At 47.3% G+C, this 26,576-nt stretch overlaps 1 protein-coding gene across 1 annotated transcript in view; it reads left to right on the top strand.

Moving 5' to 3' along the window:
• Nucleotides 1–26,576, top strand: part of Acss1 (acyl-CoA synthetase short chain family member 1) — a 47,186-nt gene that overhangs the window by 3,734 nt on the left and 16,876 nt on the right. Inside the window, exons 2-5 of the mRNA XM_005072550.4 lie at nucleotides 5,191–5,287; nucleotides 20,738–20,937; nucleotides 23,764–23,939; nucleotides 24,275–24,427. Coding sequence (XP_005072607.1) covers nucleotides 5,191–5,287; nucleotides 20,738–20,937; nucleotides 23,764–23,939; nucleotides 24,275–24,427 — 626 coding nt within the window. The remainder of the gene's footprint in view (nucleotides 1–5,190; nucleotides 5,288–20,737; nucleotides 20,938–23,763; nucleotides 23,940–24,274; nucleotides 24,428–26,576) is intronic.

Here is a 26,576-nt window from a genome sequence, read left to right as displayed (position 1 = left end):
TCTAGCAAGAGCATATCTATGAGTTTTTTGGAGACACGGTCTCATGTGTAGACCAAAGTGGCCTGGAATTCACAGAGATCCACCTGTTTCTCTGCCTCCTAAGCACTGAAATAAAGGTATATTACCACCATGCCTGGCTTATATGAGCTCTTTTTAACTAACCATTGAATACTTAGACTTCCTGGGTGCTTTTTCTCCTCTTCCTCCTCCTCCTCCTCCCCCTCCTCCTTCTTCTATGCTGGGAATGGAGCACAGGGTCTCAGACAGGCTAGGCCGGTGCTGTGCCACGGAGTGCTACCCGCAGCCCTCTTGATGCTTTAAGAACACTGAACAAATAGAAGTCATTTTGCTGATGCTCTTTCCTAGATGGCAGTGACTCAGAGATTAGGCTGATCCTGAGATGATGCGATGGTAGACAAAGCTTGTCTACATTTTTAAAGAAACTCCAAATGAAAATGTAGTTCCAATCTCATGAGGTGGAGTTTCTGGAAGGATCTGAATTCTTCTCACTTGTCAGAAGCATGACCTGCTTTAAATAGCAGTTGCTTCTGGAAAGTTGGCAAATACAACTTTCGGAATGAAAGTTCTCCAAATGTGCCAGGGAAATTCGCTATTTAAAGAAAGCCACTGTCAGTCCTCAGTATGGCTGCTAACCCCAGTTTCTTTTTATGACGATTGAAGCTTTGTGTTCTGAGTTCACTTAAATTTGAGTTGGGTATGAGGGGAATATATTTAAACAACCAATCAGAGCTTTTGGATTAGGGGTGTGGCTTAGTAGTTGAGCACTTGCTTAGCATGTAGGAAAACCTGTATTCCATTCCTAGTCCTGTAGGATTAGGGGTGGGAGTTTGAAAATTCCTACATTATTGTGTGTCATCTTTCTAAAGGAGATAATAACTCTCCTGTAACTTATTGTGTTGTTAATAAAACTAAAAATCTCTCATTCATTCACAAGCACTAATTGCTCATAGACTGTGTAAGGATCTGGGCTGGGCCATGTGCTACAGTGACTGAGATGGAGCCCATGGCTGAACAGGCGTCCTTATCTCAAGGGCCATATCCCATTCTTAATAATGCAAACATGGAACGGTTAGCGTCCTGTTATAAATGGAGACACCAAGGCCCCACCTCAGAAACAGTGGGAAATAACCGTGGTCAGAACACCTGAACTGAAACAAACAGATTGCAAATCCATGGTTGCAAGGTGGAATTACATTGATGTGGTTTAACATTCTTAGTTGGACAACACTTAGTCTCATAATATATATCAAATATTGAGAGCTTGCTTTCATAGACAGAGAAGGGCTGAGAAAAGCACAATAGAGATCAGGAAATGGGTCAGCTCTTTCAGCCAGTTCCCTTAAAAGACAGGGACAGGGGCATAGGACAATATGAAAATAGCGAACAGCTCCCCAGCCTCTGTAGTCTCTGCACCTTTGCACAAGCATATAGGTGGGGGGGGACTTCACCACCAGACACACTGAAAAGTTTCCACTTTTGCACAAGCATATAGGTGGGGGGGACTTCACCACCAGACACACTGAAAAGTTTCCACTTTTGCACAAGCATATAGGTGGGGGGGGACTTCATCATCAGACACACTGAAAAGTTTCCACTTTTGCACAAGCATATAGGTGGGGGGGACTTCACCACCAGGCACACTGAAAAGTTTCCACTTTTGCACAAGCATATAGGTGGGGGGGGACTTCACCACCAGGCACACTGAAAAGTTTGGCTCCAGTTTTTGTGTCTCCCATCTTGATTTCTCCACAGGCCTGATAAGCAGTCATGTTTCAGCTTGGTGATGTGAACTTCAGCTTGAACAACTTCATTTTGATTTTTAGTCTGGTTTGTGCTAGAGCTTGCACCCAAACAATGGTCTCCTTTAATTTTTATTTAACACAGTAAACAGGTTAGTCTGTACTGGCGTGATGTACTCAAGATTTCCACGGGGTTGGGGAAGAACTGTGGCCCTCAACCAGTCCCCATGAGAAAGGAACCTTATGGCCCTTGTGACCCAGATGGTGGGGGAAGGAGCATCATAAGCAGAATAAGGAAGTGCTACATGGTATGGGCCACTGAGAAGTGGGAGGACAGAGGCTCACTGTGTGCTGGGGACTTGGAAGGCTCAAAGTAGGAGGTGGGGTTTGAGCTCCGCCTTCAGTTGTGCTGGGCCCTGGCTCGGTTCTTACTGTAAATGCTTGAAGGTGGAATTTTCTTGTCCTACTGCCCAGTTTTTTGGATTGCTACTTTTTTTTTAAATGTAGAGATTTTGTATACACAGGAGAGTATCCCCCATGCCTTCCTTCATTCTTCTAGCCCCCTCCTTTTCCTAAGCTCCCCTTTCCCTTTCCCTCTTTCCTCCCTTCTCTTCTCTCCTCCTTCCTTTCCTCTCCCCCATTTTTCTCTCTGCTTCTCTCCTATCCTCTGCCCCATCCCTCCTTTCTGTTCTTCCCTGTGACTGAGGTAGCAGAAGGAGTCATAAGTATATGCTAAGTGCCATCATGACCGTGGCATTTTAGAGCCATGCTTCTGTTAGGCCTCGTGCGGTGGTGGCTCTAAGGAATGAATGGGATTATTCTATTGGCATGCTCCTTGGGAACACTATGACATCTTCAGACCCACTCTTATGACACATTAGGGGGCAGCTAATTCTTAGGCTCAGCCAGAGTCAGGGGTTGCTATACCACTCTGTTGACTAAAAAGCTGAGACTTGATGTAGATGACAAGGACATTGTCCTCAGTTAGTGGGTGGCTGGCCAAGGGCCAGACATAAGGATTTTTCAGGCAGCTCCAGTCTGCCAGCTGGTAAGGCATGGCCAGGTGTTGCACAGGGCTAGTAAGGATATTTATTTACCCCACCCCCACACCCAAAGAGGAAGAAAGAGAAACAGGATCCCCATGGAATCTGAAAGCTGCATACATAGTGGTGTACATGTAAACACACCGGCGTCTATCCGCCAGTGTGTGGTTCCAAGACAGGCTGTAGCAGGACTGTTTGCTTAAAATGCCCAGGCTCTGCTAAAGGTTGGTATGCTTCTCTTTGGGGCGTTTGATACCACTCAAGGGTGAGAAGCATGGGGTTCATAGGCAGGGGCATGTGCAGTGAGAGAAATATAGGCCAAGATCGGTAGCATTACAGGAGGGAGTGACAGTGTCAGGCAGGGAAAACCAGTGCAAAGACCCTGGAGCCAAGGGAGCTCTTAGGACTCAGCTTGTCCAGCAGGGAGAGGAACGTCTTTGGTGGCCTTGGTAATCAGTGATCTAGCATCTTGTCTGTGTGGGAGGCCTCTGGGAAACACTGGATTTGGGAATCTATTCTGAGCTGCCTAGATTTGTGCCATCTGTCAGCCCCAGGAGAGATACATGGGAACACCCAAGTATACAACCTGTTCCGGGCCTCCTTCGTCTCGTCTCAGCCTGCTTTCCTTCCTGGCATTGAACGGGAGGGACACCTTGTTGAGCTTTGCAATGCTGAGGGTCTTAGTTCAGAGTCAGTCACCCTCTGAGGAAGAAGGATGCCCTGTACTCACACATCTGTGGCTTCTCAGCGCAGCTAGGTGGGTGAAGGACTTCAATTTATCACTAGCTTCTAGGTGTCCAGAGCAGCCCAGACTTCCTGCTCTTAACCAGTCCTGTCCTGATTTTCCTTCAGGACTTTCTGTAGCATTGATTCTCAGGTGACCCTTCCCAACTTGTCAAGACCAGCTCAGAGTCACCTCCATGGCCAGGCAGCTGGGGACATGGCCCTGTATCGAAGGGTGACCTCTTTGCTGACTGCTTAGAAGCCATAAAACTATGACCTTAGGATGAAAACTCTTGGTATTTGGGCATCTGTGTACACACAGAGGCAGACATACACACACCTACAGTCACTCACTCACACACACACACACACACACACACACACACACAGGAGAGAGAGAGAGAGAGAGAGAGAGAGAGAGAGAGAGAGAGAGAGAGAGAGAGAGAGAGAGGGAAGGAGGGAGGGAGGGAGAGAAAGAGGGAGGGAGGAAGAGAGAGAGAGGGAGAGGGAGAGAGGGAGGGAGAGGAGGAGGGAGGGAGAAAGAGAGGGAGAGGGAGAGAGGGAGAGAACCACACTGCTAAGCTAGACAGCCCTGGGAGCACATTCAGCTGACATCTGTGAAGCTTTTTCCTCCCTAAGAGCCTTGTTTTTCCACTCATGGTAGGAGCCATCTATTCTCACCTGCCTGCTGCTCCACTGTTCTCCACAGCTCTTAGTTTCATCTGTCTGTGGAATCACACCTTTTCATATCTCCCCTCCGCTTTGCCACAGGTTGGGCTCAGCTTTTTTCCATTTACTGCACAGAACAGTTTCTTGGTGGCCTGTTTGAACCTTTACAGGGACACAGTGGAGGGCGGTGTGAGGGACGCTGGAGCTAGCCTGAGTCAAATCCAGATCTGTTACTTTGTGACCTTGGGCGGGCTGTTCAGTCTCATACAGTTCACATTGGTGATGAGAAATGCTGGCTGTGGGCCCTCAAGAGCACTGTCTACAGCCAGGCTCCAGCTGTTACTGTTGCTGTCCCGAATTGCTCTTAGCTTCTGTGAGCATGTTTGTCTTGTCCCTGTAACTTCAGCTCCAGTGTTCTGTTGGAAAAAGTTATGTGACATCTGCCACAGTCCACCTCAGAAGATTGGAGGACCCTGGTGGGAACATGGTTGGGAAGATGGGGTCACCACATGAACCAGTCCCGGGGTTAAGCTCACCTTTAAAATCAAATAATCAGTGAACAGGGTGTTAGCAGAACTGAGCCCACTAATCCTCAGGTTTTCGTAAACCAGCCCACTGACCTTGTGTTGTTTTTTCCAGTGAGTCATGTGAGCTGAGCTTGGGTAACAGAGTGGGAGGGGAGCTCCAGGACTTTCTTGAAAGGCATGTCCAGTTCAGTGCCTATTACACAGAGAGTCTTGGGTGGTGATGCCACATGCAGCCAGTGTGGTGACTGTTGGAATGCTGTGATGACCTCAGAGTCTGTGGGGAAGGTCACCTCACAGAACAGATCCTGTTTGTATAGTGATTGTGTATGTTTTTTGCAGTTGTGGCAAACACCCTTTCTGCAGGAGGAGATCCTGCTCTGTAGGAATAGCAAACCACAGCAGATCAAATCCCACTTCACCCTCCTCCAAAGCATCCAGAATAACACCTGTTAACTTTTCTTTACATAGTCAACTGCCTGGATCAGCATGTGCAGAAGTCCCCTGAGGCCGTAGCTTTGATTTGGGAGAGAGATGAACCTGGGACTGAAGTGAGGATCACTTACAGGTACTGTGTGTCACTTGGGACTCTCAACACCCAAGGGGGAACCTGAACCTTTCTACAGTTTGGTTTTGGGAAAGTGCATGATCCCTGCTGCAACCATTAACACAAAGTCTGGAAGGACTCTGGCTCTGTGTTTGCTTGGTTATACTGGGTGTCTGAAGATTCTGTCGTGATGTTAAGGACTGGGGAGGCATTAGCCCAATTCTGCTGCTGTGTCTGGCTCAGGACATGGAATTGTCTGAACATCAGGAGATGTTTCAGCTTTGGGGGATGCTCTGGAATCCCAGGCAAAGGAGATGTGGACAAGGCAGTCTGTGGCAGGTATCAGAGCACACAGAACATCTGTCCAACAGTACCCTGGGCTGAAGTTACCCAGATGAGACAAGGCAAACTCATCCAGGGGAGCTATGAGCTACCAGATGTGGACAGCACCCTTGGAGCACTCACTACCAGCATCCCTTATCACTCATGTGAACCGCACAGAGATTAAGTGGCCTGCCCAAGGTCACATAGTAGCAGATCTTGAGTTGACCCATTTAACTCCAGGATCTCCTCCACCCTTTTGCCTTCCGTTGTTATTTTGTAATGGTCTAAACCAGAAGCAAAGAACTACTCAGTCATCAATGCCAGCTACTGACCTTTCTATACACCTTATGATGGGGGTGGTGGGTGGGTGATAATTAACACAAGCTTTAGAAATTCTTTTTAAAGACTGATAATGTTATTTGGTTTCATAAGTGGAAACTAGTACTGAGGAGCACCGGTATCAATGTTTTAGATGAAGTAGGAGACATTCAGGGAAGTATGGCCACAGACGGATGGCGGTTTAGATGGATGGGCACAGACGACTGATGGAGGCTTAGATGGGTCCTTGGATAACTGGCTATCCGAAGCTGCTGTCTCTGGGTTGTCTTGCTCACAGATGCTGTGGTACAGCAGGGAGGATATTGCCTCGTCATTGATGTCTCCTTAGCTGAGGATCCATGTAACTCAATGAGAGCATGCTTTCCCAGTAGATATGGGACCTCAGATTCTATCCCTAGCATTGAAAAACTATCCTTTTGGTTAAAGACACAAATTATCTTTACAATGATGACTCTGGGTCACCATGTGTTCTGTATCTTCTCCTCATCAGGTCTTCTGAGTATGATTATTCTCCTCCAGGTAAGCGTCAGGCTTTCCAAAGCCAGTCAGTCATCCAGCAAGTACTTGTTTCATGCCTTTATGTCAGTTACTACTGGTTAGAGTATGTTGCAATAACAACCAAAGCATGGTAGAATATTTAGGCTGAATACTGAGGGAAGGTCTCTCTGAGGTTATTTAAGCTGAGATTCAATTGATGATGGAGAATACCGTGTCCTGGGGGCAGGGAGGTGGTCTGGTAGTTGGGACCTGGCTATGAAAGGGGCATAGAAGAAGTGTTCACAGAAACTGTTTTGGGCCAGGGTTCTGAGCACACCGGTTACTTGTGGATGTTCAGGTAACTTAGGGGCAACTGGACACTCATTTCCCACTTACTTCTGGAACTCTAGTTTTATTCTAGACCAGATTCAATCCTGGCATACAGTGCTTGGGTTGCCTTTTGTAGAAAGCAAGGTGACTTAAAAATAGGTATTTTGTTTACTTTTAAATTATGTAAATATGTGTGTGGGTATGTGCATGAGACTGCAGGTTCCCACAAGTCCAGGTGAGGACATTGGATTCTCCTGGAGCCAGAGGTAGAGGTGGTTGTGGGCCGCTTGACCTGGATATCAGGAACTGGACTTTTCTGCAAAAACAGTACCTGTTCTTAGCCACTGAGCCAACTATCCAGCCTCAAGGCTATGGTTTCAATCTTCTGTAGCCCCTGGTTGTGTCACTGGCCCACCCATCCCTTCATCTACCCATCCCATCAGACCTCAGGCATATTGTAGCCTTCATAGCAAAAGGGCTGTTACATACTTTGACATTCTCTCCCTTGCCGGCCTGAGCTCAGGGCCTGCACTGGTTTCTTTTCTCTGGTACCTGGCTTCAGCCTCCACGTGGCCCACAGACCAACAGAATCTTACTTCCAGGAGCCTGGAATCCATCAGCTTGGATGAGGAGATTCCTGGATGGCTTCTGTACAGGGGACCTTGGGGATTGGCTTGTGTGGATTGGCTGGTTCAGCTGCTTCTTAAGGATTTGGGGTTCACCTCCATGTGCATGTCCACATATTTCCACATAAAAAGAGGCTGAGGCAGTTGCTTGGACACGGTCATGTGTGGCAGGCCGGAAGTGCTAACTAGACAGCGGGGGTCCTGCCCTGATGCTGCCTGAAGGACTGGTGTGTCCTCCTCTCCCTATCCCAGGTATACTCAGAACTGTTGTTGATAGGCAGGTCACTAGGAATGCCCTGTGGCCGGATGCAGCAGTATTTGGCAGTCTGTGAGCTGCTGAAATTTGTGGTTGAAAGTTAAAGGTAAACCACATGGAATGGTCAGGATTGCAGCCAGCTCATTAAAGTCAAGAGATACTTGAGGCTGATGGGAATGAAGCAGCTCCCAGTCAGCCAGAATTTCTGAGTACAAGTGAAGTGTTTACTAGGCAGCCCCTCTATGAACATGCAGAGTTTGTTCAAGGTGCTTTGATTGGTTTCTGATGGCTTAGAACTAGATGACTATGTCTGCTGCTAGGGAAAAATGTTTTACACACTGTAATTGCAGCAAGTGTGTGAAGGCCTCTAGTTAGCCCTTTCCCTGGCCATTTTAGGTGTTTGACTTGCTACTGGTTGTCATGTCAGTAGACAGACAGACAGACAGACACACATATACTTACCATATTCCCTCTGGAATAATGTGATTTCCTTCCAGCTACCCTGTGGGAGGCACTAAAAGCTGCCTCAGGATAGTCACAAGCCCTGCAGACTCAAAGGTCAAGCTCCAGACTCTTAGACTCATTTTTTTTGGTGTTCTTCTGCTAGGGATCAAATTCAGGACATTGGTCATGTCAGGCAAGTGCCCTGGCACTGAGCCAAACTATACCCCTGGCAATTTAAAGAAACTCAGTGTGGCTAGGGATGGTGGTGCACTCTTGTAATCCCAAAACATGGGATAGAAAGCTGGAAGATGACAAATGTGAGGCCAGCCTGGCCTCTGTCTCAACACACACACACACACACACACACACACACACACACACACACACACACACAAAGAAGACACAAGAGTTGCCTCTGCAGCTAAGTGACAGAGCAGTGGGCCCTGAATTTAATATCCGACACTGCAAAGAAAACAAGAGAGAATCCTGGGGGGTTGTAGTTGTTACAGGTGATGGTGACGGTGATATGTTTTTTCTGGTTCCAGGAGGCTTAAAGTGGCTTGGACAGCTGCATATACGCAGGCCCTGGGAGTCTCAGGTGACCTGTAGAATCTCCCTGATTGGCAGCACTGGCCTTTGTCATGTCTTTACCTCTGGCCCTGCTTTGATTCAAAACATCCTCCTGGCTGATGGTCTGGCAAAGCTGTGTGGTCTCCCAGGGCACCACTCTCCTCTCTGTAAAATGGGGTGCTTGGTGCAGAGAAAATGACTTTGCAGGGTTGGCCCAAGGAGGCTGAGCAGAGCATATGCATCGAACTGCAAAAAGCCCAATGATAGCTAGCGATGGCTATGATCAGCTGACCAGTGAGTAGTGTTCAAAAACACCACACCAGAATTACTTTACAGACTATGATTTGATTAGGAAAGAAGAACAGTACTAATTTTCATTATTTTCAACATCTTGTTATGAAGAACTTGAAACAGTGCAGCCATCTACTTACCACCTACATTTTGCAGTTGTTTTGTGGTGTGGTGTCTACCCCTTGTCTGTGTGTCCATCCTGTCCTCTGGGGCATTTCAAAGCAAGCTGTGGATATCAGTACTGTCTACCTTTTCCATCATCACCACCAACCATATTACAAGAAACAAATGAGGGGAGGAGGGGCTTACCTTTGGCTCCCAGTTTGAGGGCATACAGTCTGTCATGCTGATGGAGAAATAGCAGTGGGCTGTTCTGTGGTGGAACATGAGACAGTCACATTGTATGGAAGTCAGGAAGCAGAGAGAGCTCAGGAAGTAGGGCCAGACCATAACCCTTAGGACCTGCTCCCGAGTGACCCACTGACTCCAGCAAGGCTCCACCTTCTAATGTTTCTAAACAGTACTAGTTGCTGGGAAACAAGCGTTCAAACACAGAAGTCCCTGGGGAGATGTCTCAGTCACACAGACCTGTCGAGTGCTCTTCTCCCAAGCTCTCCAACATGCATGCGATCAGCCAGAGGATAGAAAGTAGGAGCTTACTTTTCTCTTTTGATAAGAAATTTACCAGCAATGAACCCATCTGCTAAATTTTGATCAATGCAAATACTGTATAGCCCAAACCTGTATTTTTTTTTTGAGACAGGGTTTCTCTGTAGCTTTGGAGCCTGGCCTGGCACTCGCTCTGTAGAACAGGCTGGCCTCAAATTCACAGAGATCTTCCTGCCTCTGCCTCCTGAGTGCTGGGATTAAATGTGTGAGCCCCCAATTGCCCGGCCCAAACCTGTCTTTTAAGTTACTGTTCTTGCTCCTCGTAGATTACTAGTTCTTCTGTCTGGCTCCCCAAATACCGTTGATTTTTTTCTGATATAGTTTTAATCCAGCCCTACAGATAAGGATGCAGACTCAGGGAGCTGGAGTTTGCTTCTGGGCAAATGCCTGCTGAGGGTGGGGAGCCACGGCTTGGCCCTGCATCAGCAAGTCCAGTGCCATGAACCCGCATCAAGTGCTAAGGGCAAGGTCAGCAGATGATCCTGCAGCTTGGTGGATCCTGGGATGAAGGCGGTCAGAATGAGCCGTGTCAGCATCTGGCCTGGCAGTTAGCTTGTCAGGGATGGACAGTGATGTGTCACCTTCCCCAGGTGCCCAGGGCCTCTCACCACTGGGTCTAATGAGTTCTCTCAACAAGTGTGTTTCTGAGGACTCTCCTTTACCCAGCAATCAGCCCCAAGTGACACCACCGTCCTGGGAACTCACAAGACTCATCACAGCGTGCCATGTGTGGAGGCAAACACACACACATGTGCACACTTCCACTCGCACACCTTTTAAACCCCCACAGCATGGGTACAGATCTGCCTTATGCTTTGTGTGGGCTGTGTCACCGTCCGGTGGGAAGACACACCCTGTGTGACTTACTAGCCTTTGCCCGTGGGTAGACACACCTATGCCCTTCAGGACCATGTATTCTGCACCCTGGCTGATAATAACCCACTTCACATGGCCTTTTGTATGTGGTCATAAACTCAGAGCTGTGAGTAGTGAGATGGATGGAGCCGGTTCCCTGGCACACTCTGCCAGAGGGCACCTGAGGTTGGAGTTCAGCTTGTATGTCCTGTGCCCACCTCCCGGCAAGTAGGCTGTGCGACCATAGGGAAGCAATAGGCTGAGTCCCCCTCACCCTTGTGGACAATTGTTGATGGAAGTCACCAGGCAAAGCATAGATAATCTGGTCCTCTTGAGGCAAGGTCTACAGTTGCAGTGGGGCCATGAGGATGCTGTCTGCCTGCCTCCAAGGCCTTAGTGAGCATCTAGGGGAGGGTGTCCTCCTGGTATGCTGGGCTGGGCATTGGACATTACTGTAGAGAGCCACAGGGAAGTGCAGAATGTGGTCTGTACTGTGGGGGGGCTCCCCTTATCCAGGTGACAGTGCTGGCATATGTATAGCACATACCCAAGTCAGGATGGAGAGAGGGGGACCTTCAGCTGGAGCCACCTCCCCAAGAACCTATTTATGTCTTGAACCAGAGTGTCTTCCAATGTGACCAGAAGGAGCTGGTCTCTTTGGGTTGAAGTGATAGGAATCAGACATCAGTTGTGGAGGTTCTGGGAAGGCTTGATTTGAGGCAGAGGAAGACAAACTTTGGAGGGGTCCGTACAGGTAATCTTGCGCCAGGGTCTTCAGAGGGTTGGCTCCATCCTCTGCTTTTTCCCTAGCTGTGTGTGCCCAAGACACATCATCTCTCTGACTCAGTTTTCTTATCTGCAAAGTGGAATCATGCTTCTCTCTGATGGAGTTGAGTGCTGAGTGTGCCACATGTGATGGTTTATTGTGCGTGTGTGTGTGTGCGCGTGTGTGTGTGTGTGAGTGTGTGTGTGTGTGTGTATCTACACCATGTGTGCAGGAGTCCATGGAAGTCACGAGGGCATTGGATACCCTGAAAGTGGAGTTACAATTAGTTGTGAGCTGCTCTGTGGGTAATGGGAATGGAACCCTGTTCCTCTGCAAGAGCAATATGCAATCCTAACCCGTGAGCCAACTCTCCAGTCTTGAACCGTTTTTTTTTTAAAGACTTTGGCTTCTTATATTTAAACTGGAAGATGGTTTGAATCTTCTGCTGTATTTTGTTTGTCATTCTTTTGGGCACACTAAGGGTCTCAGAAGTTCATGCCTTAGAGGGAAAGGATCTTTGGACTGCAAAGGTTTATTTATGTCTCAGGAAACCTCTCTGATGGAGTCTTTTTGAGGTTTCTCTGGGGGCGAGCCTGACCAAGGTTCAGTTTGAAGAGCGCACAGAAGCAAACACTTCCCTTGCAGCTGGGTCTCTGCTTTGCAAGCTCCCTTCTGCTATGCAAGAGTAGGTGGGGGTGGCCAGCTTGCAGGAGATGGGCAAGCGTCTTCTCTCTGGGGAGAGAAGAGGGACTCAGTTTTCAAAGGGAGGGGCATGGCCTCTGCCCCTGCTTGAGACGCCTGTGGTGGAGAGCTTCCTTGTTCCCGTTTTGTGTTTTCTTCGTGTTTCTGGAGCTTCCATAGGCATTTTTGCTGTGAGCAAGCTGAGGCCTTGCCAGGAGGGTCCCCTTTAGGACAGCAGACTAGTGGATCAGACAGACCTCTTGCTTATCTAGAGATGTGAAACTGTTCCCCTTCCCACACTGCATCTTCTGTCTCTGGAGAGGGACATTTCTTCTTGCCCTCTTCTTATGTGGAGGACACAGCTTGCTATGCCTTAGGGTGCAGACATGGGAAGGTGGGGGCAGACTGTGAAGGTTCTGCCACCTGGCCCTCTGTCCTCTCTTGTCATCTCTTTTGTGTCCAGTCTCTAGCCTTGTGGCCTTCTTCCAGTTGGTTGTGCCCCCCGCCCCCCAAGTCCCCTGCCCCCACCTCCTGCCCCCAACCCCCCCACTCACCTACCCTCCCACCCCGCTGTGGATGACCTCAGGTTACTATTCAAGGTTACTCCCAGAAAGCTTTTGGAGCTGGGAATTTCATCCAGCTGGAAAAAAACATTATTAGTTTTGTGCTCAGCTTGGCCTCTGCAAGGCATAGAAAAGTCTTCTGATGTCCGGTTTCCTTTCACAAGGCAGCTCTGCAGCCAGTGACATCCTGCCTGTGATGCTCACTATGGACTGTCAACTTGACAGGGTCCAGAATACCCAAACAGACAAACCTCTGGGCTTCTCTGTAAGGGAGTTTGTGGAGTAGGTTAATCATAGTGGGAAGACCCACCCTAACTGTAGGAGACACATTCCACAGGCTGGGGGCCCAGACTGAGTATAAGGAGAACAGAGCTGAACACCACATTTATCTGTTTCCTGACTGCAGATGTAGTGGACCTCTAGTTTCCTCTCGCTCCTGCCTTTTGCCTTCCCTGCTAGGATTGCAATCTCTTGAGCTGTGAGACAAAATCACCTCTTCCATCCTTGAATTGTCTCTTGTCAGATATTTGACTACGCAATGAGAAAGTAATTAACATACCAGCCACACCCCTCGGTTAGCATCTGCTCACTCTGGCTGTCTTTCAGATAACTGAGTCCTGGAGGAGAAGCAGGCGCTGGGGGCAGTTGGGTATGAGCAGGGTTAGTGGTGCCAGAGGGCTGGGAGACATTGTAAAGCCACAGAGAGCTGGCTGAAGAAGAAACGGGAGGTGGGGGAGGGTAACGGCCCAACTGAGTGCAAGTCAGGAAGAATAGAGCTCATAGAGTCAGCAGAAGTGGACCTTGTAAGTTGGTTCTCTTAGTACAGGGATCTGCCTGGCACTGCCATGACTTGGTAAGGAGACAACATTTCACATTAACTAAGCCAGCTGAGCTTCCTCTGAGAAGCCTGGAGAAGAGATCTGGGTCTTTAGTTGGTGAAGTGAATGATTTCATTGTTTTGTGTGAGGTTGCTGGAGCCTTCCCCACTGGTGCAAGTGGAGATGCTTTTGTGGAATTGCAAGGAAGCCTTGAGATCACACAAAGGGTACCAGACCTGGTGAAGCTTCCAGCATTCATGGGCTAGTGTCTCTCATCAGGGATGAACTACTTGGTCAAAGTGACAGGACTGCCCACGGGAACCATGTTAGTGTGCTCTCTGCCCTTGAAGCTATGTCCCAAAGTGCAGTGGGTCCAACCTCTCAGAACTCATTGTTATGTGAAAGCCAGGGTGAGAAGGCGTGTGGCCAGGAGCAGGAGTAGGCATGGCTGGAATAAAAGGAGGCATGCAGTTGTCGCTTCTCCCCAACTCCCAGATAGAAATAGAAACTACAATATGATTGACAGTTCTTTAGGAAGGGGAAAAAGTTAGTTTACTCTTAAAGACATTTTCAGGGAGGTCGGAGGGCGCAGGCTGTTCTAAGGGGCTGCCTGCTGCAGCCAGGCAAGTTTGCTTGAGTTCCCATGCCATTGATTCCATGCGCAGCTTTCAATGCCTTGTTTAGGGGGTCCTATTGGAGGGTTGAAATCAGCTAGAGGCAAGACTCAACTCAACTGTCAGTGCTGGCACATGCTGCAGGACTGTTTTCTCAAGAAAGCTGGTTTTTGAACACTTGCCAGGATGACAGGGTCATGGGAGCTCTCCTTCTCATAGTAAAATGCTTCACCAAGCTGCTCACAGAGGCAGGGAAAACACCCAGCCTGTGGCTCCTGGGGTGGCATTCTGGTGACCGTGTTTGCTGGAATGAATCATTCTCTAAGTGTCAAGCTGCAGTGTCCTGTGCACTCACAGGAAAGCCTCAAAAGAGAATGACTCCCACTTGTGTAAAGTCTAGAACTGTCTGTGGGAACTCAGCTTCTCTGTTTTGTCACATGGACCTGTGCAGAGTGAGTGCCGGAAGTCCACCAGGTGGCATGGGATTTGAGCAAACCCGGAATAGGACCTGAGAAATGTCCTATGGCTTATTTATTTATTATCACAGGGAAAGTGAGTGTTTTTAGAAAGTTAATAGTTACATTCATTTTCACAACTCACCAGGAAGAGGACTCCCTGTGTGGCTTTGGAGCAGTAAATATGTCTGTAGGCCAGGGCGAAGTGTTCTGCCAGGCCCAGCTCTTTTTGCTGGCTTCCACGCTGGGATTTTACCAGCTCGTTGGGCCTGGAGTCTGTGGGAATCTCCAGAGTGCTTGCTGCTTTGGCATTTGTCTGCTCTGGGATGTGAGCTGCGCTTTGTGCCTGGAAGAGAGAGAACTTCTTTTCCAGAGACAAGAGATGGGCCAAAGGGAAATCAGGCGTTAATGAGAACAGAGTTTTTCTCAGGTCTGACTAGTTACTTCTATCCTGCAGGGTATATTTTTGGCTGACAGACTGCTGGTTTTGGTCAGGAATGTGGATTTGACCTGGACATGGCTGGGGTAACACGAGGGGCAGGAGGTGTTGAATGTGGTGTTATATTCCTTCCCTAACATCTCTTCTTCATTCTGTTGATACAAAGAAAGGCTTCATTTAACCTCCAAGTTAGTGGACTTTAAGGTGTTCTTTTGCTGATTTCCCTGGTTTTAAAATGGTTAATTTTAAATTATGCACATCGTGTGTATCTCTGTGTATGTATGTGCACGTAAGTGAAGGTGCCCAGAGACTCAAGAGGCTTTGGACCCCCATGGAGCTGGAGTTACAGGTTGTTTTGGGCTGTCTGGTATGGGTAGTGGGACCTGAACTTGGGCTCTCTGCAGGAGCAGCGTGTTCTTTTAGCTGCTGACCTATCTCTTCAGTCCCTTACTTCCCTTTTGAACAAGCTGGCCTCTGACTCCCTTCCTTCCCCATCTCCTGTACTGGGGCTGGAACCCAGGACCTCACACATGCCTGACCACTCGCTGTCACTGAGCTACCCTCTCAGCCCAGTCCTCTTTAAAACAAACATTTAAAAGCAATGTAATAACATTAACATGGCCGATGGGGGAAATTATGATTTGGGGGAAGCTTTATATTAGAAAGAAAGGAAGTTATTGTGATACCGTAGTTTATAGAAGAACTGGGTATGTCAGGCTTGGGTTTACATCCCTCCCTGGTTAATTCAGTTGAATAGCTTTGAGAAAAATGTGACTTAGCTTTCATGCACCTCAGTTTCCTCTTATGTAGCAGGGCTTTCTTTTCAAACTATCTTTGGACAGCCAGCCTGAAAACAATGACCGAGAGACTTATGATTATGAAAGCTTGGCCTTGACTTAGGCTTTTTCCAACTAGCTCTTATAACCTAATTAACCCATATATTTTTAATCTATATTCTAGTATGTAGCTTAGTACAGCACATCCAGCTTGCTCCAAGTCTGCTGGTGAAATCATGCACTTAGATTCCTCCTAGTTTCTTTCTCTTTACTCAGAGTCTTGCCTAGTCTCTCCTTCCTAGCTATTGGCTGTCCAGTTTTTTATTACAGCGATCAGAGCAGCACACCTTCACAACACTCTTATGAAGAAACAGAGCTCATAGATTGTTTGGCTGTTGAAGTCTTGACTCTCCTGCTCAACCTCTCCACCTCCCATCACCAAGAGACATCTGTTGACAGTACCATGTGCAGCCTGTGACACTAAAAGGTGGTAGAACCTTTAAGATGTACAGTCTACTGGGACGTCTTTAGGTCATTGTGGGTGTGCCTGTAAAGGAGATGTTGGAACTTTGGTGTGTTCTCCAGCCCCCTTTCCCCTCTCTCCCTGTCACCCTGAGGTGAGAAGATTTCATTCTCACCATGAATGTACTGAGCCTCTGCTACAGGTTCAAAGCAGAAGAAATAACCATGAACTAATAAATTAGTATGAAACCACAAGCCCCAAACAAACCTTTTCTTTTTTTTTTGTTTTTGTTTTGAATGCGCCTCAGTTTATTCATACACCATCTTACGTAATCAACCAAAGGTCAAACCTTTTCTTTTATTAAGGGAATTATCTCAGGTATTTTGTTTCAGTGACAGAAAGCTATTACAAAAGTTCTTCCATCTGAAGGATTCAGAACCATCTTGGGTACAGGGCACACTACAGTTGTTAATTACTGCTGTCATAACATAGGAAGGCAATGAGAATTTGGGTAAGGGAACCAGCCACTTTATGTTGAGGCGTTCAGAGGTGATGGGCCTGAAGGCTGGCCTAGGAGAAGGCTCCCTGTGCTCACAGTAGGAAGCAAGTGTGGCTGGAGGAGGAAGGGGTGGCACATGGCTGGTGGCTGGCGGTTGGACAGATGGTATAGGATGGGTGAGCCTTCCCCTAGGCTTCTCTAAACCCCAGGCCCCAGTGAGTGCCAGGACCCCAGAGGGCAGTAGCCATGCTTGGAACAGGGCAATGGCACTATGTTCAGAGGACATTGTTCCACAACACCTCCTCATCTTTGCTCAGACACTACTGAGTGTCCAGGGAGATACTCTTCCGAGAGATAAAGGCTGAGGTCAGTACCTTCACCAGAGTGTAGCACACTGCAAGCAAAGTACATTTGTTTTCTGAGAGAATTCAGAAAACATAGCTGGAGTGGCCCTGGTTGACTAGATGTCCTGGTATCACTCCCAGGCACCCAGCTATAGTCTCATGGGATCCCCTGCTTGTGTCTTGGACTTTCAATGGCAAATAGCAGCGGCTTTGGGAGTTTTCCATGCTTAATATTTTCATCAAAGCTCTGTCTGGTCAAGGTCATAATGGCACAGGATGGCATACTTGGTTTATAAACCCATCCAGTGCATTTTAGTGACGTCCATTTGCTGAGGGTTGTAAGCAGCAGAATGAATGAATTTCATCACCATGAGATCAGAGTGAGTGAATTTCATCACCACGAAATCAGGGTAACTGTTCCCCTGAGATGGTTCCTCAGGATGGGATGCAGGAACTGCTGTGTCTTGTTGGGAGAGAAAGGTCAGTCTTGTCCCATTCTGCATCACTAAAACTAACCCTTTCTCCTCTCAAATGCTCCGAAGGGAATACGATATTCTAGAGATTGTAGCAGGGTCCTTCTGTGTTTGCTTAGGTCATGGAGGTGGTCCTCCAAGGATTGGCAGGTAGACAGGTTATGCCAGGGGGCTGCAGGGAGTGTAGCTCATTCTCCTGCTCCTGTATAGCTCTCATTTAATGTTCACTTGCTGTACTCATTTATATATTCACTTAATGAATGTTTACTGAGTTTCTTTCATGACCTCTTTATAAATCTGAGCGGAAGGCAATGAATAAGATTCAAAGCTATGTCTAAGCAGTCCTTGCACTCTAACTGGACAGACACATACCAAAGAGGATGAGTTAGTGTGTGCTTCATGAACCTGGAGAGCCAGAGTCAGTGTGGGAAATGGACAAACCATCCATTCTCAATTTGTTGTTTCCTAAACACAATACACACCAACCAATATCTTTCTTCCTTGGGCTAACATCAGGAAATGACTGGGAGGGAAAGAAGCTTTCAATATCAGACATGAAAAAAAGCAAAAACACAAAAACAAAACATAAATAACAACAGCTTTGAGCTGGACTTGTTGCAACAGGAGGCAGAGAGTTCCAGGCCAGCCTAGGCTATATAAAGCATTTCCAGTTAGCCTGGGCTATGAGATCCTATCTCAAAGCAATGACAGCAACAACACCCAACTTTGATTGAAAGAAAAGTAAATACAACTTCCTCTTCTCTTCCCTCTGAACTCTTTTTCTAACTGTTTCCTGTTTAGAGCTCACCCCAGACTCTCAGGCTGGGGGTGGAGGGTGAAGTTACATTGTGTGATTTTAGGCAAGTGTCAGATTGATTGCCGAACTTGTGGTAGGGTTGTGTCTGCTATAGGAAGGTTTTGCTATAAGGATAGTCCACAGTCCTCAGTCCTCAGTGCTGCAGGGTAACGGCTGAGTTTCAACACTATTGGTCAGTGGGCATGACACTCTAGACTCCATCTCCCTCATCACTGCTAAGGCATAAACGCTAGAGCTGTGAAAACAGAGCTGACAGGAAGGGCCCTAGTTTCCTCATGCATTACTGATCACAGCTGCTTTTTTAGCATTGAGCAAGCGTCTCAGAGGAGTAGGGGTGCCTAGATTCCATGCCTTTGGCCTTGAAGTATTCTTTCATTGTTAACTTAGGGGAAGGGTAGGCAGAGTACCACTGAATGCCGCCTTTGTCCTCTTTAAAGCTTCGAGGAGAAAAGATGGAAGCCCTCAAGGGGCCCTGGACTGAGCTCGGCAGGAGTGGCCAGCAGCTGGGCCAATAGCAGGGTAGACATCAGGCTCATTTGGGTGCCTTTGCAGGACAGCTTCAGAAGAAACAAAGGGCTCCTTGAACCCTGCCTGAGATGGGGCTGCATTTTTACTATGCAGAGGCTTCTCACAGGCCTCTTGTTCAGCTCAGCGCTTCTTGAAGCCCCATGGATAGGGAACTGTGGCTCCCAGGGACTTTTGGGGGGGTTTGAAGCAGGGTTCCCCTGGATCTACTTGCAGCCTGCCTCTGCTCTATTTGGAGCATCTTGGTGCAATTCAGAGGGCAGGCATGTGGCCCCTGGTAGCTTCCCTCAACCCAGAAAAAAGGGGCCTTTGTTTTCCTGCTTACTCTAGCTTTCTGAGTCAGTTCTTTTTATTGTAAATAATTAATCAATATAAAACAATGTACAGAAAAAGAGGGAAAATGATTGGATATCCATTTTCCTTGTACAAATCTGATGAAAAAAAGGTGTTACAACAGTCATAAGCTTATTTCTGTTCCCTGCTCTGCTTTTCTTTTCTTCTGCCCCCGTAGTGGGGCAGCTTCCCTTCCTTCCTTCCTTCCTTCCTTCCTTCCTTCCTTCCTTCCTTCCTTCCTGTTTCTTTCTTTCTCTTTTTTGGCTTTTGGTGACAGGGTTTCTCTGTATAGCCTTGGCTGTCCTGGAACTCACTCTGAGACCAGGCTGGCCTTGAACTCACAAAGATCTGCCTGCTTCTGCCTCCCTAGTGCTGGGACTAAAGGCATGTGCCACCACTGCCAAGCCATTATTTTGGTTTGGTTTTATGTTTTTGTTTTCATTTTGATTTGGTTTATTTTTTGTTTTTTACTCCTGGTTTTCCTTCCTTCCTTCCTTCCTTCCTTCCTTCCTTCCTTCCTTCCTTCCTTCCTTCCTTCCTTCCCTCCCTTGGTTTCTCGAGACAAGGGATTTTGCTGTAGTCCTGGCTGTCCTAGCATGAACTCTGTAGACCAAGCTGGCCTCAAATTCAGAGATCCTCCTGGTTCTGCCTCCCAGTTGCTGGGATTAAAGGTGTGCACCATCTCCATCTGGCTACTCCTGATTTTCTTGGAGTTCAGAATCATGGGCTATGACTAGTCAAGGGCTATGATTATGAAAAGAATCACTAATTAACTCTGAGTCAACCCAACTTGTTATCTTTTGATTAGCTGGCTAAATGCTGTGACCTGGTGAAAGATTCTTATATCATGTGGATATAGGTGTGTGTGTGTGTGTGTGTGTGTGTGTGTGTGTGTTGTTAATTTGTCATTTGTGCCCAGTCAGTGCTTGGCATAGATACAGGCAGGGTAGTCATCTTTCTGTTGCTTTCTCTTCCCAGTCACCATGGCTTCGTCAGTTTGGCACCTGTCCAAGGTCTAAGCACTTGACTGGAAGAGAGTTTCTTGGTGCTTTGACTTCTGTTGATATAGAAAATTGGGAGCCTCCTTTTCTCTTGCCAGAAGACTTTCTTTAAAAACTTGTGTTATAGTGTAAGAAAAGCAGTGTGTGAGAAAAAGACACCATGCAACAGGGTTCAAGCAGAGTTTTTTTTTATTAGGGAAAGGGATCATAAAAGGGGAAAAGAGGAGGAGGGGGGCTGGCCTCTGGGGACAGGAGCAGCAGTAGAGAGGAACAGACAGACAGAGAGAGGGAGAGAAAGAGGGAGAGAGGATGGGAGGTGGGCAGGGCCCTTTTAGAAAGGGAACATAGTGAATGTGCACAGAAGGCACTCTTGTGGCTACAGCTGAGGGAGTATCCTGTCAGAACCCCAAGGACAGGCCAGTACAGATGCCTGAACACTAACAACCTGCCTCTGCCTTTATTTATTTATTTTTATTTCCTGGAAGCCAACATTCTCAGAAGTCTTGGGAACATGACCTCTTAGAAACTAAAATGGCTGTGAGGGCAGCCTTAGCAACGTGGTTGACCATGTACAAATGTCGAACACATTTCTCTGTTGCCATGCTGCAAATTTCCTGCTCTTTTCCCGCATTGACAGCGCCAGTAGTCTGTGACTTGACTCACTCTGCATTGTGTTGTACTGTGGCTCTTCTCCATAATGGCCTTTTCTTCTCTATGCTGTAGGGAGCTTCTGGAGACCACGTGCCGCCTGGCCAACACACTGAAGAGGCATGGAGTGCACCGAGGGGACCGTGTGGCCATATACATGCCTGTGTCCCCACTGGCTGTGGCGGCAATGCTGGCCTGTGCCAGGATCGGAGCTATCCACACAGTGGTGTTTGCTGGCTTTAGTGCAGAGTCCTTGGCTGGGAGGATCAATGATGGTGAGCATGGGTGGGCACTGGAGGAGCTCAGGAGTCCCCAGGCCTTGTTTGTGTATGATGAACCAACACACCCCCACCCACGGTAGTGAGACAGTCTTCTCAGTGGCCTTGAACTTGAAATTTACTAGCCTCAGTTCCTTGGGCTGGGATTGGCAACATTTTATCCATCAAACACAATGAAAATTTCCATTTTATTTTATATTCTATAAGCTTATTGAATGTTTATTAACTTTGGTAGTTTTAAAATGGATTTCATGATAAAACACATGAAATTAAGATGAGGAATCATAGGTAGCCCTAGCTGTATATAGCATGTGGTTATTTGGTGGCTGGGTACTGGGGAAGTTTCCAGAGCCTGAGGACCTCTGAATGACATTATGGGAGTGCAGCACTTGGCTGGTCAGGAGGGCCCTTCCTACAACTGTTCTTCAGGGTTGTCCATTGAGGAGAGCCTATGCCTCCAGTCATCTAGGAGGTGACCCTGTGAAGCGCCTTTGATGGTAGGCTGTAGGTCAGGCAAGAGGAGTTCAGACTGGACTCCACAGCTTTCCTTACAGGAGAACATGGACAGTAGTGTAGGACCCAGGATCAGCAGCAGGGTAACCATATGCATTGCTGATCCACACCCTGTCTCCTGAGAGCCATTGGGTGAAGACAGCTGTGTGGGTAACTTCCTAGCACCTTGGATAGGTGCTTGGTTCAGAGATTTAAGGCCCTGGGGTATTAATTATTTTTGTATCGTTGCAATCAAATACATAATTTAAAGGAAAACAAATCTACCTTAAGTGAAGAAGAGCTTATTTTGGGTTAGGTTTTCAGAGAGTTCAGTCCATTTTGCTTGACTCCATTGATTCTGTGCCCACAGGTAGGGAGAGTATTATGGTTGTAGGTACATCAAGCAAAGACTGCTCACCTCATAGCAGACAGAAAGCAGAGAAGAGACTCTCTCTGTGTGTGTGTGTGTGTGTGTGTGTGTGTGTGTGTGTGTCTAGGATACAATTTTCAACTTCATGCCCCAGGTAACCCACTTACTGTATCTGGGTTCTACTCCTGAAGTTTCTAGAACCTCTCAAAATATCACCATGAGCTTGGAGCCTGTGAGAGACTCTTGAAATCCAATCTATAACACCCAAGAGTGTGGGGAACCCCTGCAGGCCATGCCACTGAAGAGTATTTAGACTCTTACACAGGGCAGACTGAAAATTGATGCACATACAGGATTCTGTTGGGTTATCCCCTTAAGACAGTGTGAAGGGTAGTCCCTCAGAACCATATTGTCTCTCACACTCTGTGCTGGGCCTCACTTAGCTTGGCTGTAGAAGTGTGGATTTCCAGGGAGAGTTCTGAATGAAGCCTGGACGGGTCTTTGAAGAGAAGGATGTGACAGGGGAGTGCTCTCCTGAAGGCAAGACTGGGCTACAAATCCTGGCACCCACCTAGAGGAGGTGGTTCTATTCTCTGGACAGCAAAGGGCCTTGTCCTACAGAAGTCACTGGTGGGGCTGGCTACGTGGAAGCCTTGGGACTCGGTCTTAATCTCTTGGTGTTTCTCTGCCACAGTGGTTACACTAGGCACTGTGAGCATCCCTCACTTGGGGAAAGCTCCTGGGGCAGGTAAGAGGGTAGAAGCCTGGCTGGGAAACTGTCTATATGTTGGCTTGTGGAGGAATAGTTTAGTCTCAAGATAATTTGTTTCTGGTTCTTTCCCAATCATCCTCAGAGCTGGGGAAAGATGGGAATTTCTATGTGATCCACGGAGCTTCCACAACATTTTTTTTCTGTGGGTTCATTTGCTTGACTGGACTCCCTCTGTCACACTGTTAGGCCCGGAATATCCAGCTACAAGTCAGATTGGGCTGTGAGGGTCTATACTGATCAGACAGTCAGATTGGGCTGTGAGGGTCTATACTGATCAGACAGTCAGATTGGGCTGTGAGGGTCTATGCTGATCAGACAGTCTGATTGGGCTGTGAGGGTCTATGCTGATCAGACAGTCAGATTGGGCTGTGAGGGTCTATGCTGATCAGACAGTCAGATTGGGCTGTGAGGGTCTATACTGATCAGACAGTCAGATTGGGCTGTGAGGGTCTATGCTGATCAGACAGTCAGATTGGGCTGTGAGGGTCTATACTGATCAGACAGTCAGATTGGGCTGTGAGGGTCTATGCTGATCAGACAGTCTGATTGGGCTGTGAGGGTCTATGCTGATCAGACAGTCAGATTGGGCTGTGAGGGTCTATACTGATCAGACAGTCAGATTGGGCTGTGAGGGTCTATGCTGATCAGACAGTCAGATTGGGCTGTGAGGGTCTATGCTGATCAGACAGTCAGATTGGGCTGTGAGGGTCTATACTGATCAGACAGTCAGATTGGGCTGTGAGGGTCTATGCTGATCAGACAGTCTGATTGGGCTGTGAGGGTCTATGCTGATCAGACAGTCAGATTGGGCTGTGAGGGTCTATACTGATCAGACAGTCAGATTGGGCTGTGAGGGTCTATACTGATCAGACAGTCAGATTGGGCTGTGAGGGTCTATGCTGATCAGACAGTCAGATTGGGCTGTGAGGGTCTATACTGATCAGACAGTCAGATTGGGCTGTGAGGGTCTATACTGATCAGACAGTCAGATTGGGCTGTGAGGGTCTATGCTGATCAGACAGTCAGATTGGGCTGTGAGGGTCTATGCTGATCAGACAGTCTGATTGGGCTGTGAGGGTCTATACTGATCAGACAGTCAGATTGGGCTGTGAGGGTCTATACTGATCAGACAGTCAGATTGGGCTGTGAGGGTCTATACTGATCAGACAGTCTGTGTTGTGTTCCTTAGCCAAGTGCAAGGTTGTTATCACCTTCAACCAAGGACTCCGGGGAGGGCGCGTGGTGGAGCTGAAGAAAATAGTAGATGTAGCTGTGAAGAACTGCCCAACGGTCCAGCATGTCCTGGTGGCCCACAGGACAGATGCCAAGGTTCACATGGGGCATCTGGACATCCCCCTTGAGCAGGTGGGTTTATTTACCTCATGTGGTACAGTGTGAGGTGAGATTATTATTAGATTACCTGGGTCTGGGAATTGTTAGGCTCTTAGTCTGGGTTTTCTAGAGGTGCCCCAGCACCCACCTCCTCTTCCCCTACCCCGAAGTGGGAGTGGAACCCAGCATTTTGTGTATGCTGAGTGGGAGCTCAAACACCAAGCTACACCACCAGCCTCAATCCATCATTTTTACTTTGTATTTGAAATTGACAAGGAATGTAAACTTTGAGAGTCCTGACTTCAGCTAGGAAAATGGAGGGAGTGACTAAATGCCTTGACCCAGTGATATGCTTCTGTCCCTTCCAGGAGATGGCCAATGAGGCCCCTGTGTGTGCCCCTGAAAGCATGAGCAGTGAAGACATGCTCTTTATGCTCTACACCTCTGGGAGCACTGGATCACCCAAGGGACTCGTTCATACGCAGGCAGGCTATTTACTGTATGCTGCCATGACGCACAAGGTAGGAGTAGGAATGGGGTGGGGGGTTAAGGATGGCCCCTTCTATGTCTCTGGCAGATTCTGGGAAGGGCGAGGAAGAGTTACAACGGTGCCTTGTGGTACTGATGTTTGCTTGTAGCATGCTTATGAGTAGGCTGCAGTGAGTTATGGTGCAGTAGAACCAATGTGTGAAAGACAAAGAAGAGCATCTGAGCTTGCTGTGACCCAGCAGTCCCTCTGCCCTGCTCCAACTCCTGCTGCTGGAGGTGTGGGTGATGGAGCCCTCATAGCACCCCTTCGGTTTTGACTTCCTGAGCTCCTTACATGTGTGTCTTACAAGTGCATTGTAAACAGAAAGGATACAAACAGCAGGAACTTACCAGGGCTGGGGAGGTAGAACACATGCTTAGTATGCACAAAGCCTGACTTCCATCTCCAGGACTGCAGAATACCAAAGCCAAGCCAAACCCAGTCCTGCCTTGGTATATAGATGAGTACATTCACTATTATATATTAAAATGCTTATTTTCTTTCACTCAGAAGTTCATCATTTCTTTTTGGTCTTCACTTTTTGTTGCTTGAGGGGATTTTTTGTTTATTTTATTTAAATTTTTTCATACAATATAGTTCGATCATGTTTCCCCCTCCCCAACTCTTACCAGATCTTTTCCACCTCCCTAACCAACCAACTTTATGTTCTCTCTTAAAAAAGAAACAAAAACAAATCCTCCCACAAAACAAAAAAAGAAACAAAAACAAAACCTCCCACAAAACAAAAATAAAAACAAAAAACAAAACTAAGAAACACAAAACCCTCCACAAAAACAATTGAAACAAACAAATATAACACCAATAAGACAGAGAAACCCTGTCTCGAAAAACAAAAAAAGAAAAAAATACAAAAACAAAATGAAAAATCCACTAAAATATCATCAAGTCCATATTATATTTGTCAACTATGCTTGGACATGGGGCCTTCCCTGGAGCATGGCTGATATACTCAGTAACACTATGTAGGAAACACTGATTTTCCCTTTGCCATTGAGTACCAATTGCAGGTAACTTCTTTGTTAGGGGTGAGAGACCCTGTGGTGGTTTGAATAGGAATGGCTCCTATAGACTCATGTGTTTGAATACTTGGTCCATAGGGAATTGGCACTATTAGGAAATGTGGCCTTGTTGGAGTAGATGTGGCTTTGTTGGAGAAATCGTGTCACTAGGGGCAGGCTTTGAGGTCTTAGAAGCTCAAGCCAGTTCTCTTCCTGCTGCCTGCAGATCCAGAGGTAGAACTCTCAGCTACCTCTCCAGCACCATGTCTGCCTGCATGCTGATAATGAACTAAATCTCTAAACTGTAAGTCAGCCCCAATTAAATGGCTTCCTTTATAAGAGTTGCCATGGTCCTGGTGTCTCTTCACAGCAATAAAACCCTAGCTAAGAAACCCCGTGTCTACCTTTCCTCCAGTGCTGGGAACCTGTGCAGGCCTCGTGCATGCCACCACAGTCTCCCTGAGTTCACATTAGCGTCAGTCTTGTGTCTGGAAGACATTATCTCCTTGGAGTCATCTGTCCCCTCTGGCTCTTACAATCTTTGCTTTGTTTTTTAAGATAGAATCTTACTGTAGCCCAGACTGACCTCAAACCTGTGTCATCTTCCTGCTGCAGCTTTCCAAGAGCTGGGATTATAGGCATGTCTCAACAAACCTGGTTTTCCACTGACCCTAAAAAGGAAAGATAAAAAATTGAGTCTCTAAAACAATTGAGAATTCTTAGCACTACTCATTTTAAAAGTAAAATAGGATTAAAAACACTTTTATAAAGAAATTTGAATTAATAAGTGGAAATTACACAACAGTGGGCCACCCTTTAGACATGTGAAATGACAGATCATGTTTTTATTCCAATAAATGTACATAGAAAGTGTTGATGGGACTGTGATTTAACATTGGTCCCTAGTTGCCTCAGAGAGTAACTGACACCTCCCAGCTAGGGTTGAGTTTCTAGGTTTTACTGGTGGGCTGAATGCTCTATTCCTAAAGGTAAACTCAGTTATGACTAGTGGCAACAGCAAAGCGAACTATATGGCCAGGTGACCTAGAAACCCAACCCATGTCTCTGTGAGCAGGGCTTAGACATTGTTCTGGCAGGTAGTAACTTTCCTTGGCTTGCTCT

This window comes from Mesocricetus auratus, unplaced genomic scaffold (genome assembly GCF_017639785.1).
Source record: "Mesocricetus auratus isolate SY011 unplaced genomic scaffold, BCM_Maur_2.0 Super-Scaffold_100004, whole genome shotgun sequence".
NCBI lineage: Eukaryota > Metazoa > Chordata > Mammalia > Rodentia > Cricetidae > Mesocricetus > Mesocricetus auratus.
This window is presented reverse-complemented; position numbering and strand designations above follow the sequence as displayed.